This window comes from Strigops habroptila, chromosome 2 (assembly GCF_004027225.2).
Source record: "Strigops habroptila isolate Jane chromosome 2, bStrHab1.2.pri, whole genome shotgun sequence".
NCBI classification, from domain to species: Eukaryota; Metazoa; Chordata; class Aves; order Psittaciformes; family Psittacidae; genus Strigops; species Strigops habroptila.
The window spans coordinates 64,143,165-64,162,340 of NC_044278.2; the positions used below are offsets into that span (position 1 = coordinate 64,143,165).

Sequence of the window (19,176 nt, forward strand, 5' to 3'; positions counted from 1 at the left end):
TATTGCATTTTTATCTTTGTACTGTAGCTGTTCAGCACAATTTCAAGGGGTGAACGCCACTCCCTAGGGAAGCTGCATGCCAGCACAAGGAAAACCTTTATTCCCTCACAGGCATGAACTCACCCTGATTCCTGTGCTGCCGGGGAAGCCTCTGATGCCAGGAGAGCCGGCTGGACCAGGATACCCTTTCAGACCTGTCAGCCCTTTCGCGCCGATGTCCCCTTTCACACCAGCCACATAGCTAGGATGCCCAGGGGACCCTGGAGTTCCTGTCTTTCCAGGAACACCTGGCATTCCCTTGCTACCTGCAGGCAAGAAGAGAAATAGGGAAGACTTACTTAAACTATTAAAGCTGAGGAAGGCTAAGATGCAGTTGCTTGTGTGTAAGAAGCTTTCAAAACACATCACCATGATGGGTTAGTACAAAAAGGAGGCACACACACACAACGTAACCCCGCAAAGCTTTCCTTGGCTCTGTGAAATGCAGCTGGCAGCTCAGCTTCTTCTATAAGAGACTTTGCTGGGGGGCTGCAGCACAGTGGAATGACGAGTGGGGAATATTTAATATGGTAACTGAGAAAAGACACTGATTGATAATCCTGAATGTGCTTGGGGTTTTTTTTGCTGTGACCACTGACCTTTTAAGCCAAAGAATCCCTTCGTGCCCCTTTCTCCAACATCTCCTTTTTCACCTTTAACTTCCATCATCATGCTGGGCTTGAGTTTTGGGGGTTCTCCTGGGGGGCCTTGATCCCCACGGTCACCTAAAGGGGAAAAAACCCAACCATGTAACAAAAAGCTAGTCAGTGGCATTGTGGTGGAAAAAGTGAGCAGAAGAGTGAATTTAGCAAAAAGGGTTTGAGAGATAATCTTGCACAAGCTATGGAAAATCCATGTTGTATTGACCTGTCTGAATATGACATGGCAGCAGCATAGTCAAGCATTAAAAAACCATGAAAACTGAGTTACACTTTTGTACAGAGAATCCTGGGGGGCTGGACCCAGACTCCTTTGTGATAGATAATTTACCTCTCAGCAGATCAGTTAGGTATCATGTGTTTATAAGAAACCGAAAAGCACACTGAAGAACACACAGAAAAGTAGGTTAGTTCCAGCGAAAGGGAAACTCTCAGCCAAAATGCCCTGGGCAAAAGAAAGTGTTTGGATTTGTTACCAGTTATTTTGTTCCTTTTCTTGATTTGAAGGTTACTGGTGACAACAGTAAATAACATCCCGAAGAAAGGACCCAAAGAGACTGACTGCGTGACTGTCTTTAGTTCTTTGTGGGATGCAGAGACAGGCCAGCCACCCAGACTTGTCTCCTATGATCACACACTGTGTTATACTTCTTCACCAAGAAATATATTTGTACTTTTCACAGGGGCTGTTTTCACACCTGCCTTTTCCTCATACCTCCCCTGAATTACTGGGAGCATTGTTCTGCAATGTTCAAATTGCAGACTGGATTTTCTTAAATACCTGTCTCAGGGTCCCTGGAAAGAACATTTTGGTGTTGGTGGTAAAGCATGCAAAGAGAAGAGGACTCAGTTACAGTTTTCATTTCACTGATGATGAGAGTATTTAAGTACCTTTACAGTGGAACTGGAGCAAAATCTAAATCTTTTTCCCCAAACACCTCACTCTTCCTGAGAAAAGGCTCTGTTAAGCTCTGCATATGCCCAGAGGTGCCGCTATCTGAGCTCAGCTGAATAATGAGATGTCTGTCTCCAGTCTTACACGTGTAAAGATTCACAAAGAAGTAACCTTTCCCTGAGCCTAAACTCAGGCCTCTCAGCCAGAGGCCCATGTGTGAAATAGGTGGAGGAATGTCTGAGCTAAATTTACCATGTGAAAAATGTGTCTTCTTTGTCTTTGTGTCCTTGTAAAATAGTTCTCCAGATGTGAAAAGCAAACACTCTGATACCACCCATAAGCAAATACCTTTAAAACCACGTGCTCCCTGTGAGCCTTTATCGCCCTGAGCCCCCAGCGGGCCAAATTCTCCTTTGATTCCCTTGATGCCTGGTCTTCCTTTTAGGCCTGTCATTCCTTTGAAACCATCAATGCCAGGTGAACCTCTTGCACCTTTAAAGAAAGAAAGGGAAGAGAAACTGTTACCTCACTCAGATTTCTGCAAACTAAGCAACCCATGACTAGAGTGGTATAAAAACTGTGGAGCAGTATCTATTTTTGGATGACTTGAGGTCTAGGGCAATCTGCAGCTCTGGGTCAGGCACCCAAGGCAGAGGTAGAGAAGAGCAGCGGTACACTGAACTGCCTCAACTGGCAAAGAGGAGATGTTGCAGAGATGACCAGAATTTAGTATCTTCTGAAAGATCAGTTCAGTCCCTCTCCTACATGTAAGCTAGAGAAAGGTACCTAGTTCCACACAAAGTTTGTAGTCAGCCTGTTCTTCTACATGTAGAGACACAAATCATGGGTCTAGGACAGGCTAGCTCTTCCTCACTACAAATTCCCATACTCCTTTTTTCTAAACAAGAGGATGCTGTTTTACACAGGTCATGCTAACAAACAGATCTTAATTCCTCTCAAATGAGAGCTGATCAGTACTCCAGAGTTGTCCTAGGAAAAAAGTCTTATCTTTCCAACCAATGAAATTGCAACATGCGTTTATAGGCATGCCCCCCTCCTTCACGTTTAACTGGGCTTCACATGGAGTTCAATACTGTTGAAAATCCCTGTAATCCCTGTGAAATGTAGGCAACTTGCATTATACATAGCGTTTTCGGGAGTGGCAAGTGAGACTCTCACCTTCTCTATATGTAAGATTAGTATCCTGGTAAAAGTCAACATTGAGGTCTTGTGTCTGGTATTGCTCAGTATACAACAGCCAGCTTTAAAAACTTTAAAGCAAAGATTAGGGTAAAATCTCTTTAATTTCACTGACAGCCAGTGGGATTGGGACAAGAGAAAGACTTTTGGACAGAGAACTGAGTAAATACTGCGTAATTTTTAAAAGGAGAAATAAAACAGCCATTTCCCTTCTAAGTAGGACTGCATGTCACAAGCTAGCATTTTGCCAAGCACAACACAGGGGATAACAGTGATTTTGGAATACACTAGGCACATTATCCTAATTCTTCTGTTTTAAACAGAGGTAGCCCAGCAGAGAAGGTGTCTTGTTCATTTCAGCACAGAACTGGTTTAGGCAACACTACTTTTTTCGAAGCAGCTGTGCAGAGCTCACCTCTGTCTCCGGGAAAACCATCCATTCCGCTTATGCCAGGGGGACCAGCCACGCCAGGCACACCTTGTAATCCCGGATAACCTGTTTCACCTTTGTCACCAGACAGACCTTTCATGCCCACAGGGCCAGGAAAACCTTGCTCACCATCTTCTCCCCTAGCACCAGGTGGACCTGCCATGTGAACATGTGAACAGGGAGATTAAAAAGTGTTTGGACATCCATGATGATTTCATACAAGGTAGCTCAAGAGGGAGAAAACAACTGTCCTACCGGCTTTGTGTTGAGGGGAGAACATTAGGATTTTTTTCAGCAAAGAACTGCAGACATGATTATAAAGACAAAGCAGCTCCTCAATGCAAACCACACTCGCTACCAGCTTGGTCCTGTACCCACTCCCAATAGGACCTTTCCCTCCTTTTTAGGAATTAAGCACCTCTTTCATAACTACTCCCATTTGGTAGCTCCATTCTCCCAGTCTGCCACCAGCAAGCTCTGACCTGGCTTGGTAGGTGGCTGTACAACTAAAAGCAGCAGTTCTGCCAGCGAGGACCACCATCACCCCTACTTCCCACCTCTGATACAAGTACAATTTGCAGTCACATAGTCTACATTATTACTGTCATTTCTCTGGCTGGGAATAAAAGCATGGCATGTGCCATAACCCCAAGCTTAACTTTCTGCTGTGGAAACCACACAGTTGTCCTGCCACAGAGAACTGGTGGGAGGAGGGACACAGGACAGCAATACTTCCTCACCAATAGGTCCTTGAGAACCAGGCCCGCCGTCTGGCCCAGGGTTTCCTGGTGGCCCTGGGAATCCACGTGTTCCTGGTGTTCCTGGCAATCCCATCAAACCAGGAAGACCTTGTGGCCCTGGCTCTCCTTTGGGTCCTGGCAAACCTGGGATACCATCCGCTCCTAAAATACCATAATCATGCATTAGAGAGCATAAATATCTAGAGAGCTTATTATCACATACCTCTTCTGTACATGCACTAGTCTTTCAGGGTATGTTTTTCCTCCAGAAATTCAGTGAGAACAGGAATAGCAAATTAAAAGACTACTCATTAGTTTCAAAATAATTCACATTACCAGTATTGATCTCAATATTTGTATTGGAAGGGTTGTCTGGCCCTTTCAGATGAATGGAAACAATTTGGCACTGGGGGGATATAGATGGGGTAGGTCTCTTCCACTTTTAGCCCCAATAATTCTGTAATTCCTGATCTCTCTCTTTATCACATACATCTTTGTAAGAATCAAATCAAGCATCTGACTGAACCACTGAAATAATGTTCTGTATCTTTTCTAAAATGTGATAAGCAGGAATGGGAATATTTAAGGCAGATGGTGGATTCTGGTTTTGGGTTATTGTTCAGAAATCTTCAAGTAAGGTTATTATAATGCATTGTTACAAGATTCATACAAATTCTTAAGCAAAAGGGCCTTGACATGACTTAGTGCACTGGGTGAAAATTTACATCTCTATAAGGTAAGAGCAAAGGGGGTGTCTAAGATTTAAAAGCTAATGCCTGCTTTGTATTCAGATTGGAAAAGCAGAAGCATAGAAGACCTCAAAAGTACATGGCACTTAACATCCAGGCTGAGTGGATCTGCTTCTCTTTATTCAGGTTTTACGTCAGTGTGGGTCCATTGCCTTGACTGTAGTTAAGTGTGCTTTTATAACTAAGGTCACATAAGGTGAATTTTCTCAACAACAGAATACAGGCTTTACCTCTTTGTTCTGAGGGACTAGTAGTATAAGTGGCATAGATGATATAAAGGAATCACTAGCTACTTCATATAAAACTAAAAACCCACATCACATACAAAAAATTCACATGCTTTTCTTTTGGAGTCATTCTTTCAGAACTGCAAAATAAATCAAGAAGAGACAAACTAATGCTGCTTTTTCTTTTCACTGTACTTACTTTTTGTTACTACTGAAAACTTAGTTCTAGAGAAATGCTTAGAAAGAAGGTACAAAGACACTCAGTTTTCTTTCCCTTTCAATCCATGTTTTACCTTGAGTTTCTTCCCCTTTTCAGCAGTGCTAGTGATGTTTTCTGCCTTTTTTCAAACTTGCCAAGTGCCATAGAGCTGCCTTCATCTTTTTCTTTCACTCTGGGACTCTCCTGAAGGCGAAACCAGCTCTCTTCACTTCAAATAACTTATGTAAGATGACACTTGTCTTTTCTTTCTTTTATTTGTATTGAAAATCATGAGAAGAGTCTCCCAAAGAGGCTCCTCTGATAGACCTCCTTGCTTTGAGCTAGTCACACAATTACTACTCTTTTCTCACTCCCACAACAGGGCAAAGGGGTAATCAGCATATTGGTAACACTTGAGGTAGATGGAGAAGGGATGGGAGATCATCAGGCACAGGGATTTGATACTGGGGCATCAGTACCTCCAACACATTCTAACACAGTCTCTCACTACTCTCACATCCCTATAATTTGGCTACATTTATACCACACTCTTACTCAAACATTTCTTTATTTGAAGTAGTGTTACCTCTAACTCCTGGTACTCCTTCATCTCCTGGCAAGCCTTTCAACCCTGGGAAACCGGGGAGCCCAACATCCCCTCGGGAACCTGCTGCTGCTCCTAAAGCGTCTCCAGGAAATCCCTTCAGTCCTGCAGCTCCCGGAGCACCAGATTTTCCTGTAAGGCCTGGGTGTCCCTGCAGTCCAGGCAGACCGTTTGGGCCTCTGTCTCCCCTGGGCCCAGTAAAACCTACAAATAAAACAGGGAGTAGGCATCACAGGGTTCACTAAAAATGTTGGAGTTCAAATCCTAGACACACCATCACAATGCCTTCTATATTACTGTATTTTCCGCTAGTTCTTAGCAGAAACTTGCAGAATCAAAGTGTTACATAAATGCTTTAAAACTATGTAGCATTTATAAGAACATCTGACCAAATGTGGAAATTGGCAGAACTTACAGGTGACCCCTCAGGATACCTAGTGCCTGGGTGATAAAAGATCCACAGCTCCAAGCACACTTACTTCTGTGCAACTATTTTGACACAGTTATTGCAGCATTTTATAAACATCTTATTCTGTAAGGATAAAATCCAGTTCCTGTACACAAAAACTTGGTTTGATATACAGCAGGGGCAAGACATTTCAAGGAGTCAAATTTGAAAAAATAAACGAGGAGTGAATGCATATTGGTAAACTGGGAAGACCCGGGGGAGTGGCACTATTTTAGGCTCATCTGACTTACTATCTATGAACAGATCAACTATACATGCCATTAATTGATGTGTCTTGGACATCCTGGAACCTCTGGAGAGATACAGAAGCCCTGGGATTTAATCTTTACCTATTACAGACTAGCATAAAATCTGAGAGGCACTGAACACTTGCAAACACTGTTTTAAAACACAGACACCTATAGGCAAGGTGAGTAATTAGTACACTGCCTTTGGTATCTCTAGTATAAATTATATTAACGCTGGAAAGAGTTAAATAGAAATACTAATACTAGTGTTTTCTTCCTTTCTGCATCATTGTTCTGAGTATATTCCATTTGGAATCTGAAATATCTTGTTACTGAATTTATTTCTATGTGAATTTCATGGACTTTTACTGTCACATTTATAATTTCGCACTATAAAGCAGATTTTAAAAGGTTGGTGTCTGTGTTACTTTTCATCATTACAGAAGTTGCAGGAAATCCTTCTGGATTCGAAAAATAGCAGTTTTGTATAATAGTTTATTGTTTGAACATGGAAGGGAAGATAAGTAAAAATGTATCTGTAACCAAGTTTCTGTGTTTCAGTCACTGTAGTAAAGAGGTCAAAAGTATATATAAAGAATGACTAATTATTTCAAGATACCTGGAGGACCTGGTAAACCTTCCCAACCTGGATCACCTCGTGTACCATTTAGCCCTGGGAATCCCATTGGACCTGGATCCCCTGGGAGTCCTCTTGCACCTTTTGCACCTAAATTATATAAAAGAAAGTAAGAAATTGTGATCTGAACAAACAAACTAGAAATGTACATATAGTATAAGAAAAGGTAGCGGTAAATATCACCATGATGTGTTTCTGGATGCAAAGATGAAACTTTTTTTAATTTAATGGGACTACACGATAGCTCTTTAGCAGTATTCAAGATCCCAAGACATGGCCAAAAATCTAGGCTAAGTGCTCTTACAAACGTGGATTAACCTGACTTAAAGACTAATGATATGGAGACTACCAGATGAAAATGACTAGGCTCACAGACTTTTAATATTTTGTAAATTAAGGCTTTTATCTTGAGGTCAAAAGGCAATGCCAAACTGAATTCTCAAATTGTCAAATTGAAGAAGAATGCTCAATGGAAACAGGCACAGATGAGATGCTGTAGGAGGAACAAATTTTTCCCTTCCTGGCTAAACTGATCACAGAACAAGAGTAGAATGGTTTAGATAACCACAAAACAGAAATGTAAGGCTAAAGGTTAGATCTAATCATCCTAGAAAGGGAATACAAATTAACTACCCTACTTACTATGTTTATAACAGTACAGGTCTATAGTTTCAGTAGTAAAAGCAGGGCTGTGCCCTGAAAAAGTGTTTCTCTGGCACTGAACTCATATTCATACTGAGTTCCCTCCCAACAAGTAAAATTAGACCTCGCTTCCTTGTAGCGTAGTATTTGACATTTGGGTAAGGACAAATATTACTCTTTCTCGACATCCCAACACCTGCAAGCATTTCAAAGGATTCTTAAGTTTATAAAATTATATATATATTTTGTTTTTGCAATAGTTTTATTAATTACATGAGTCTCACTAATTCATTGTATTCCAAGATCAAGATTATTTGGTAAAGCTCTTTGAAAATAATTCCTGTGGAATGCTTTGTTTCCCTACCCTCCTGTGCTCCTCAAACTCTTTAAGTTCCCAGCTCAGGCTTGAAGGTCAACAACATGCTTTTAACATTTTAAGTGTTGTTGCTTAGCATCACCATGAATTACAACTCATTTCTTTATTACACTGAAAGCAAATTTCTCTCCATCTCTGAGAAACCAAAGAAAACATCTCTTGAATTTTGATACTTTTTTCCACTTCAGTTTTCTGAATTTCCATTATTTAACTATAATTTTTGCAGTTTTAGCTGTTATTTGTGGAGGGGAGAAGGAAACCTTTAAAAAGACCACAATTAAGGTGCATATAAACAGCCAATGCAGTATGAATAGCATTTTTCCAGTGCCATACAGGACTATTGTTCTCTCCCTTATATGAACAATAACTTCTCAGAAAGCAATTAAAGGAAAAATCCTAGGCTTTCAGGTCTCAGTGAAAAATTCTAATGTGCCTCTTACCCAAATAGCATCTCAGTCCTGTTTCCCATGTGTAATAACTGACTTCATTCATTCTGTTCAGTATTGCACTAATTAAAAAGCCATGCTAGAGAAAGAAGGCAGCAGATAAGAGAATGCAACTACTGCTTACCGCATATTTCAGTAACTCATTATGCAACGTTAGCTTCTGTTAACATGTTGTGCCAAGCAGTAGTAAGGAAAAGTTTTTATTTTAGACCAGTGTTTAGTTTGCAAGCTCTTTAGCTGTACGTTTGAAACAGAAAACTGAAACATTTAATTCCACAGCGGTCACATAGGTCTTGAGACTACTGAATAACCAGGATGTAAATTAGGGTGGGCTGTCTGTGTTGCCAGGAATTTTAAAGGAACACAACGACATGAGGGTGTGAGACTACAAAGATGACTCCTTGCTTGATACACTGGGTGCTATCAGCACCTAGGACACTGAGAGACATGACTGTCTATAGCAGAGCTCCATCCTGACTGAAAAGAAGGCAGGAAATCTTGTGGATAAAACCACATCACTCTAAGGAGACAATGAAAATAGTGTAAACGAGGTGTTGGTGCTTTTGTGTCAATCCAGAGAATGCGGTAGGAATGATGATCCACGAAACTAGATAGACACAGATATGGCAACAGGAAGCTGTGAAATGTTGTAAAATGTGTCCTGTTTCTCCTGGGTTTCCAGCTCCAAGACCCACTCAGGCTGAAAGGTGGCTATGAACAGAGTTCTGCCCTGGGCTCAGCAAGGGACCTTTTCCAGTTTTCGGAGGGAAGGGAGGAAAAACAAATCTTAAAATTACTAGAACATAAAAGATGACAAAGATAGACAGAGATTTGTTAAAGAGCTAACCAAAAGTACAAAATATAGACCACATGAAAACAGTGTCACTTGTTTTACAGCAGTCTTACAGCTAGGAGTTAAATCTGACGGTATTCACTGAAATAAAAACCTTCAAGCTCATATGAATGAAAGAATAAACAAATTATCAAAGTCAGAAAAAAAATTACAAAGATGGCAAAGAAAACCTTCAGAAGCATTGATCCTAACAACAAAGTAAGGCATTGAGGAGTAAGGAAACATAGGTTAGAGATACACATCATCTTTCAACAGAGATAAAATGTTCCCTTTTAAGATCCATTAGTCTGTGATAAAATGATCCATCAATCCACACATGCCATAATAAACCTTATGTTGGAAAAAAACCCCAAACACTTGACATTAAAATTTATAGCCCATATCTCTGACACTGGCTAAAGCATGGGGGCACAAGAACAGGTGCATCAAGAGTTTTACATTTACCAAACTTTGAAGGACCCAGTTATAGTTTCTGTCAGTACCTTTACCAGCTGGTGATAAGAAGGATTTACTGAAAAACAGCTTTATTGCTTAGGCTGGGAGTACATAAGCTTATAGGAACATAAGCTTATAGGAACTACCAGTGAAGGCTCCCTCTTCAAGGTCAATAGTTATGACTTATCAGCATGCCTTATCTGTGTTTCTCTGGATTCCATCTCACACAGTCCTTTAGACCCTGTCCCCTGCAACATTTCCTCTTCCCTTTGGAAAGAGGTGTGGAACCCTCAGTGCTGGGGAGGCCCAGGATTGCCAGATGGTCCCTCTGGGCTAGAGTAGACCAGCTCTGCAAGGAAGGTGTGTGTGGCTACAGACAGCGCAACTGCATTGCTCAGACAACCTGGCCCATTACAAGCTGCATTAAAGGTTTCAGGCTCACACTTGCTGAAGGCGCTCTGTATATCACAAGAGGAGGAATATTAATAAGGATCTGCCATAGTCCTCCACTGCAATCTTTTATCAACCTGCTCCCAAAGGACAGGAATTTCCTTGTGAGGTGTCCAGTCAGCTCTGAGAGACCTCAGTATACTTTCTACCTATAAGCCTGTAGACTCCTTCTGTATACCCTCACTTACTCGCAGTGGAGGATAGCACATGGGCCGTCCTTTCTGTCTTCTGTTTCACGGCTGATGCTCATTAGCAAAGGCAGAATTAGCTCAGGAACAGTGCAGCCACCTGGGCTTCACACTGCTTAGATCTCTCTGCTGGCTTTAAGCTAACACTCTCCTCCCTTGTAATTTCTAAAACTCACTGCCTGCTAAGGCTCAACTTTAATCGATCTGGCAAGATCTTCCTCAAAACATAGTGTACATGCAAAAGAAAGGTGAGGACAAAACATTACCTGTGGCTCCTGGCAGTCCTGGATTGCCTCGGGATCCCTGTGGTGGCCTCACACAGCCTGCGCCTGCAAGCAAAGAGGGTTGGTTAGTCACACTGTATGTGCTCATACACTGCCACTCATCAGCTCTGTGCCTGCAGTTGCGACAACATCATTAAAGCGGGTGAATGAAAATAACAGGCAAAACCCTACTATTAAAAACTGTTTTATTCTTCATTAAAACAAAAAAAAAAATTGGTCTTGGGTGGCATTTTCAGGGGAGCACTCAAGTTGCTCTTCTGCCTGTTTCCTAGGGCCTATAGTGGCTTGCTCCAGTTAGACTGGCATGGGAAGGGTAGTCCAACCTCATGGATGACTATTTTTCAGAATAAGAGAGAAACTTTCTTTCCCTGTGGGCAATTTTGACCCCTGAAGCAATCAGGTAAATTTTTGGTACAAATGAAGAGTTTTTTTCTTTATATGTCAAGTTGTACTGAAAAGTTTTTCTTTAAAAAAAAAGTTGCTTAAATTTTCTTGGGCATCTAATTTCTGGGACTGTTATAGAGTGCATGGCAATCATTATTTTGTTACAATAAACACTCAGGAGCAATGAAATAAAGAATTTCTGAATTGCAGAGCTAAAACTGCAATAATTTTAGAATATGTTCCATTTAATTAAATTACTTTAAAGCTGTGTACAGTATGTGCATGGTTATTTGTTCAAATACTTTACAAATAAGAACATCCAAAACAGTCATCAGAAAGAATCAAGCCATAAGAGCAGCATAAGACTAAACATCAAAACATATTCAAGCCATTTGTATGTACAGTACCTGACCATATTGGCTCGGTTCCATCTCCTCTAGAAAAGTCTTCAGTGACCTGCCCACAGTCTATGAGCAAAGAACGGTAAAAAGCATTTATTATTTAAAAGAGAAACACTGTAAAATGCTCTCAATTCTAACCAAAATGTCTATTACAACATCAGATAATGTATTCTCTTACATATTATGCGTACCTACAACACAAACTATTTTTTGTAACATACCAGAACTCTCTATCCATGTATTAATTCAACCCAGGCCTGAAACCTAACCCTGTCAGAGTTAGGAGGCTACATGTCCCATATACTGTGTAGGGTTAGCAGGTGCCTGTCCTGGCTTGAATATTTTGTCAGATATTTCGAAGTTGAGCAATGAAACCGTGAGCCTGAGCTCTTGTGAATGTACCCCTGGCATTCTTATGCTGGAAGCTGCAGAGATACTATCAAGAGCTCTGAAAGATGGATACAGGATTTTCTCTGGTCAGTTAAAAGACTATGTTGGATGGAGAAGCCCAGAGAAAACCACCTGTGAGTACTCCAATGGCAGGACATTGCTCCATTGCCACCAACTGCTTGAAACCTGAAAGATGCTACTTGCTGGCACTAACACATTCGTTCATGCTATTTCAATAACTGACATGAAACTACTGGGACTTTTGAAGTATTTCCTTCTTTAATATTTCTGGACAACTAATACAAGCAATCCCTTTTACCCACATAACCCCCCACCAAATGCTACCTTTTCAACAGTGTGCTGTACAGATGCTTCACACAGTTCAGTAATGATCTCCCATGGCTCTGATGTAAGACAGTGTGATTGATGTCTCTTACCTAGTTGGCCAGGCTCTCCTGGCAGACCGGGCAGACCTGGAGGTCCTCGGCTTCCATCTTGTCCATGGTCACCTGGAGGACCCCGGTACCCTTTTGGACCAGGAAATCCTTCACCTGGCAGGCCTGCTTCTCCTGGAAAGCCCTTTGGGCCTAGTTCACCTGGATACCCAGGATCGCCAGGGAAACCTCTGATAGCATCACCCTGCGGGAAGTGAATGGATGTGGTCACTCCTGACTTTGCTGAGAAACAAGCAAAACTCGAACAGTTGAACCACTTTCAGGAATAACATCTTATAAGCAGTAACTCCTCAGATGTTGCACCCCAGCTCTTTAAATCAACCTTGCAACTAAAATACTTTTTAAATAATCTGACTTTAATTTAAACCCCATGGCAGAAAAGACATGAGAGAAGCACTCCTAGAGGAAGTGTTCCCCTAAAAATGTTGGCCCATGAATGGCACTCGGGCAATATGAATCACTGCTGTGGAGAGGCTTACTGCCCTTTCTGAAAAGCTGCAAGAGGGTTTTGGGGAACCCACAGGCATCACCAGATATGTTCTGGTGTGGCATTTACTTCTGAGACCTTGAGAAAAGCTGATACAAAATTGTGCCCAGATGGGGGCAGATTTTTAATTTGTCTGTTCCTCTAGTGATATTTCTACACTATTGAATCTTACAAACATTACTAGAAAATGTTTCCATCCCCAAAGTAATATAAAATACTCTCTTTAATGGTAGTAAAAAGCATTGTGGTCCAGACTGGATGATACGGCTCTGGCCTGTCTTCAAATATGATATAAGAGCACCCCAGTGGTTCAAAACAGCATTTATGATGGATGAGATGCATTCCTCTTGCAAGTCATTTAACTTTTTCTTTGGCCTACAGAAGGAACTTATGAAATGAACTACGACTACATGTCTAACTTCTAGATGGCTACAGTTAGTTAGGTGAAGTGCTATCAACCATATATATGATGACACAACCTACATTTTGAGACTGTAAAATTGTAGTAAATTTCGCTTTTCTTTAACTCAGTTGTAACAAAACTGTTGAAGTTCAGTCACACAGAATCTCTCTTAGACAATGCTAGAAGGAGTCACTAATAAACCACTATTTATCACAAATAACAAGCTGGTCTAAATGGGTCATACACTACTACTTAGTTGGTCAAATAAAATGGAAATAAAAGTGAAAGACTGTTCTACAAACCCTGAGAGTAAACCTGATCTTGAATATACCAATAACCAGCAAAGCCAGTCTAGTTGTGCATCATTATCTGTGAGAAAAGATAGCCTGGTGCTCATAATCCCTCAGAATTAAATGCATTAGTACTTGAGTGTGGTGGAAATGATTCAGCTGTATTTGCTGCTCACCGGAAGGCCAGGCCGTCCTGGTAAACCATCTAATCCATCTCTGCCTGGGAAACCATCTCCACCTCTGATACCAGGCAGCCCGGGATCTCCTCGAATTCCTTTGGTGCCTAAAGAAGACCTTTCATTGTGAGATCAATCTCTCATGCAAGGTATAAATAATAGCAAAATACAGGTTATATCAGGTTTTTTTTTTTTTACTCTACCTTTAGTAGTTATGTATAAAGAATCTCCCTTTTCTCCTTTTGGACCAGGAAACCCATCTTGACCCGAAAATCCCTGGTGTTACATGCAGTGAAATAAAGAAGAAACAGAACCACTTAAGAAGTAAGTATCAACATTTGCATTTCCACCGTCCTGTTTAAAAAAAAAAAAAAAGTATCCTTAAATTTTACTGCTTTTGTGTTACTTTCTGTAAATTATTTCTTCTTCAGTAATCCCATGTATGTGCCTGAATGTTTATTAATATGCTTTATCTAGGACCAAGGTCTTTGTGGCATGGTAGGGGAGCTTCTGCATGAGAACAGCACTGGCAGAGCTGTGGCTTTCCATGACCTACAGTCCTGCAGATGACTGCAGCTGCAGAACTGCATTGGAGAATACTCAAAACGTTACTTATCGCAATATGTGGAATGAAGGACTGAGTGGCCCACAATTAAGCCATTTCACTTGATGCCTACTCATCCAAGTTGAGCAAGCGACTAGTTTGCCCTCTCCAAAGTGCGTATGTCAGTGGACTTGGTTGCAGCTCCAGACATTCGGCAACATGAGGACAATCCATGTTTGCACAGAAACCCTTACAAGATAAAGCTCCCTACAAAACAGAACACAATCCAGAAGGCCAACAGATCCTCACCAACACCACTACTTTGGCTCCACACCCAGTGCTTGCTCTTCTCTGTTCTAGGACACTCTTTCTCCAAACCCTAGCTGACTCAAATCCAGTCTCACAAGAGGCCTTGGCTTAAACAAGTTAATCACACTATGCACAGTGCATCACCATTATTCCTCCACTTGCCTTCTCCCTCTTCCTTTTGAGTGTTGGATAGGGAAGATCACAAGGGAAGAGGAGGGGCAGGCACAAGGAGAGACAGGCAGGAGTGAGGGGAGCTCATGAGGAGAGCTCGTGAGGGCAGCTCGAGAGGTGCAGTCACGAGGGGCAGTTGGGAGGGGAGAGGAGAGATGGCCATGAGAGTTGAGGAGAGATGATGAGGGGAGAGCAGGGGTGTGAGAGGTGGCCATAAGGGGAGATCTTGAGGGGAGATGTGGGATGGCTGTGAGGGGTAGGGGTGGCAGTTATACAGAGTAGGCCACTATAGGGGTAAATGAGGGGTGGCTGTGAGTGGAGATCATGAGGGGCAGCCATGAAGGGAGATCAGTTTGCTCTTAGTGACATGGTTTAGTGGTTAGTTCTGGGTAACAGTTGGACTCGATGATCTTAGAGGTCTTTTCCAACCTAGTTGATTCTATGATTTTGTGGTAAATTACTCAGTGTTAACCACTAAAGAAAATGCTGCAAGCAACTCTATGGAGCCATGGAAACAACATTGTTATACTGACCTGCAATTCCCCCTGCCTACCACTACAAAAGAGGACAGCCTCACAGGTGGCAGTGGATTGTGATTCACAACACCATTATGGGGCTGAAAAGTAACATCATCTTTTGGTGTTCAGAAGAGCCTAAAGCACTAAATGAAAACATTATGTCTGCTCTGACATCTTTGCATAAACAAAATCAGTTTTGCGTCAGCTTTAAAAAAAATTTTATTCTAAAACCTTGAGAGATGTGATTTCCTGAAGTCAGTTCTGACTGCGAGGAAACACAATGCAGTTGGCATACCACACAGTACACCACCTCTCAGTGTAAACAACAAGCAAGTCATTATAAGCAAAGCTCTTTTCTTGGGGTTATTGAATACTGGTTTTTAGGAAGCCAATGTATTGTAAACAAGAACCTTGCATTTCATCAGTTTGACATAGCATCTTATTAACAACAACCATAAGTTACTACTGGAATTGTTACCCTTCCAGATGGTGGAATTTTACTCAGTAGTACAGTAGCTTTGTTTAAATGGTAAGTGGACCTTGGATTACGTGGAAATCTTTCATTTTTCCTAAAACTGCCTATTTTCACTTCCATCCTAGCAATTCTTCGCTTTCAGTATTTTGTAGATAGCAATCTGAAAGCTACTGAAGTGGCACAGAAAGAAAGAAATCATACTTTTCAGTGTTTTTCCCTGGAGAATAGCCTGTTTTTTTTTTTTTCTAGTAGGCATATAAAACTATGCAATAAAGAAATAATTATCTCACTTTTGCTCCAGGGTAGCCAGGAATACCGTGTGGTCCTTGATCACCAGGTTCTCCTTTCCTCCCAGGCTGGCCAGGAGTTCCTGGAAAGCCAGGAGGGCCAGGAGGACCAGTAGAGCCCCTTCTCCTTTCATCATCCAAAAGGCATGTACCGCAATCTCCTTCTTCACCTAAGGAAAGGATTGGAAAGAGAAGAAAAAATGGTCTGTCACCATGAAATGGATGTTCAGCTGTATCCATTTTATATATAGACTTGAGAATACTTGAGTAGTTTCTCAAATACTTGAGAGAAATACTTCCTTTTTTTTTTTTGTTACAAGAAGCTAACACAATGTTTCCTTGGGTTAGCCCCAGATCAAATTCACCAGTCCACAAGCATGTCACAGCTCTATAAACTCAGACTGAATACAATGGGAGCTTTGCACAATGCTGCTTTCAACAGCAGACTATCTATCGAGTTATCTGTTGTAACCTACCTTTAGGTCCTTTTTGTCCTCTTGGCCCAGGGAAACCTTGTATGCCAAATCTACCTGGCACCCCCTCCTGTCCTTTTAATCCAAAGAGAGGACCTGGAAATTAAATTAAATAAAAATAGCAATTCATCTACTGTAGATTTACTTTTATTCTCTTTCCTCCCTATTCCTTTGAGCTGCACTGCATCTGCCCTTTTCTGTTCTCCCTAATGGAATTTACTGTCTAACTCTGCCTGTTATTACTTACCCCCTGCTCTCTTCCTCTCTACCTCTTACAGCTTCCCACACACTTTCTTAGTAACTTCCATTTGCAGTGGCAGACGATCCTTGCCATTCTTTGCTCTTTCTCACCTTGAATTCCTTGTGCTTCTCTCTCTCAGCACAACTAACTTTGCAGTACCACAGGCTGCCTGTGCTGGATCACCTCCTGCACATCGTTTTCTCCACTCCTGCTCTTGCACTGCAGTGTGGTGCTTTTCACAGAAGCACAGCACAATCTCAGTCAGAAGTGGCCTCTGGAGGTCACCTGGTCCAACCCTCTGCTCAAAAGAGGGCCAACCTCAAAGTTGCAGCAAGTTGCTCAGGACCATGTCCAGCTAAGTACTGAGTATCTCCTAAAATGGAGAGTCTACAACCTCTCTGGGCAACCCATTCCAGTGCCTGACCACTCTCACGATGAGAGAGGTTTTCCTAATATCTAAGCAGAACTTCCTTTGTTGCTGTGACCCTTAGTGAAGCATCTGGTTCCATTTTCCCTATGACCTCCTTAGAGGTAGGGAAAGTAGCAGTAAGATCCCCCTTAGCTTTCTATTTCCAGGCTAAAGAAGAAATTCAGCTCTCTCACACACTCCTTGACACTCATATTTCTCCCCCAGCCCAAAACAGACTTTCGTTTCTTTCGAATTTCACCAGGAGTGTCTAAAATCCATGGAAACCTTTTCTTCATTGAAGAGCACACAACACCTCTCCCCTGTGCATCCTTCCTGCCACACATTTCATTTCATTTCATTTCATTTCATTTCATTTCATTTCATTCCCTCCATCTACTTTCTCACTTTGCCTTGCCAACCACTGTCTTTAAAATAAGCACAGATGTTCCTGAGAGTTCTCATCATCTCTCTTCATGCACTTACCAGGGGCTCCAGCAGGACCAGGTGGACCACGGAGTCCTGGTGTGCCGTGTTTACCCGGAAAGCCAGGTGGGCCTGCCTGATAAGCAGGAGATCCTGATTCACCTTTTTCACCTTTCGGTCCCATTTCTCCAGGTAAGCCTGGCTTATCCCCATCCGCTGGAACAGAAACAGGAAAGAAGTTCAGAACAATTTCTTAATAACGCTGCTCAAGGAGCTGTAATGGAGCAGAAGGGAAAGTTTATGCAACTGCATCTAGCATGCAAGGAGAAATGGAGATATTTAGCATAGAGTAAAAATGGTAACTGCCCTTTTCACTTCAGCAAATCAACAGCAGTTACTGAAGCAACTCTCTGCCATCATCTCTACTTCAGTTGTTTTGTCAGAGCTCCATCAAGGCTGGAGGAAAATGCTTCTCTGTTTTTTCGTCCCAGTAGTTAGTTATCTACCACTCTGCACTGCATGTTCCACAGTCCACCATAAACTTCCCACATCCCTGACCATGTATCAGTTAAAACTTGCTATAAAGTTAAGCTGTTGGAATAACTGTTGCTGGAATATTACCATCAGAGAATCCAGGAAGACCAGGCAGCCCACGATCTCCCTCCTCTCCTGGGTCTCCCTGTAGCCCAGAAACACCTGGAAAGCCTGGATCACCTCTCACACCTGAAAGACATCCCCGTTCCACAAACCACATGTTAGTGTGATGCTGTTGTGACCCATAAATGCCAACTTGTGTTACACTGCAAATTGCTCAGTTCTTAAAAAGTAAAAATTAGGAACTTCAAGGGCTTCAGAATATTAGAGTTTGCAATTGTTTCTTAAAGGTAGCTTTAGAAATGCAAAAACCTGCTACCTCATGCTGCCTCAGGCTGAATAAAAAATGAATTTCAGAGATTTCTGTAAAGCCCAAATACCTGGGAGCTGAACATGGCCTGTGACAGGAAGAAGAAGAAGATCTCTCAGCTCTTACTAATATGCTGCTAGAGCTACATTGCTCCTGGGAAGCACAGAAGACCAGCTCACTATGATATGTGGGCTTTGAGCTTTCCTCTGTTCCCCAGTAGCTAAAGCACCTGCCTGGGCCCAGCTATTGCCTATAGAAGGATTCATGCTCTTGTCAAAGGTCAATGATACTAGAGGACATATGGTGTGTCAGCTGCTTTACCTGCTTCCTCCTCTCTCTACACAGTCTTTCCTGCTCCTAAAAGCCTGGCAGGGTATTTTATTTGAGCAGTATTTTGGGCCTCTTGCTCCCATTAACTGGGAGAAAGGGAACTGTTTGTTGTTAGGCTCTCTAGCTTTCTTCAACAAGATCAGTATAAACTCAATGGTATGAGGACAAAGGCTGGGACAAGGGTATATGATCATCGTTGCTGTTTTCTGGCACCTTCCCTGGAATAGTTTTGGCCTTGGCAAACTGATATCACCTTCTATGTGGTTCTAGTCTGGGCAGCTATGACTGTGTGGGACAGCTGACAGCGGGTGCTACAAATCTAGTGAAAAGATCACAAAATCAATTAGTAGGGAAAAA

At 41.9% G+C, this 19,176-nt stretch overlaps 1 protein-coding gene across 2 annotated transcripts in view; it reads right to left on the reverse strand.

Annotated features, from left to right (window-relative positions):
- The window catches only part of COL4A2 (collagen type IV alpha 2 chain), a 139,754-nt gene that overhangs the window by 16,011 nt on the left and 104,567 nt on the right, over nt 1–19,176 (reverse strand). For both annotated transcript variants that reach the window (XM_030477903.1, XM_030477904.1), the window contains exons 19-34: nt 18,207–18,308; nt 17,646–17,801; nt 16,516–16,608; nt 16,043–16,209; nt 13,939–14,011; nt 13,736–13,842; nt 12,362–12,563; nt 11,541–11,600; nt 10,732–10,794; nt 7,058–7,165; nt 5,725–5,946; nt 3,964–4,125; nt 3,209–3,379; nt 1,942–2,085; nt 639–764; nt 124–305 (exon numbers count right to left, since the gene is read on the reverse strand). In XM_030477903.1, coding sequence (XP_030333763.1) covers nt 124–305; nt 639–764; nt 1,942–2,085; nt 3,209–3,379; nt 3,964–4,125; nt 5,725–5,946; nt 7,058–7,165; nt 10,732–10,794; nt 11,541–11,600; nt 12,362–12,563; nt 13,736–13,842; nt 13,939–14,011; nt 16,043–16,209; nt 16,516–16,608; nt 17,646–17,801; nt 18,207–18,308 — 2,138 coding nt within the window. The remainder of the gene's footprint in view (nt 1–123; nt 306–638; nt 765–1,941; nt 2,086–3,208; nt 3,380–3,963; nt 4,126–5,724; nt 5,947–7,057; nt 7,166–10,731; nt 10,795–11,540; nt 11,601–12,361; nt 12,564–13,735; nt 13,843–13,938; nt 14,012–16,042; nt 16,210–16,515; nt 16,609–17,645; nt 17,802–18,206; nt 18,309–19,176) is intronic.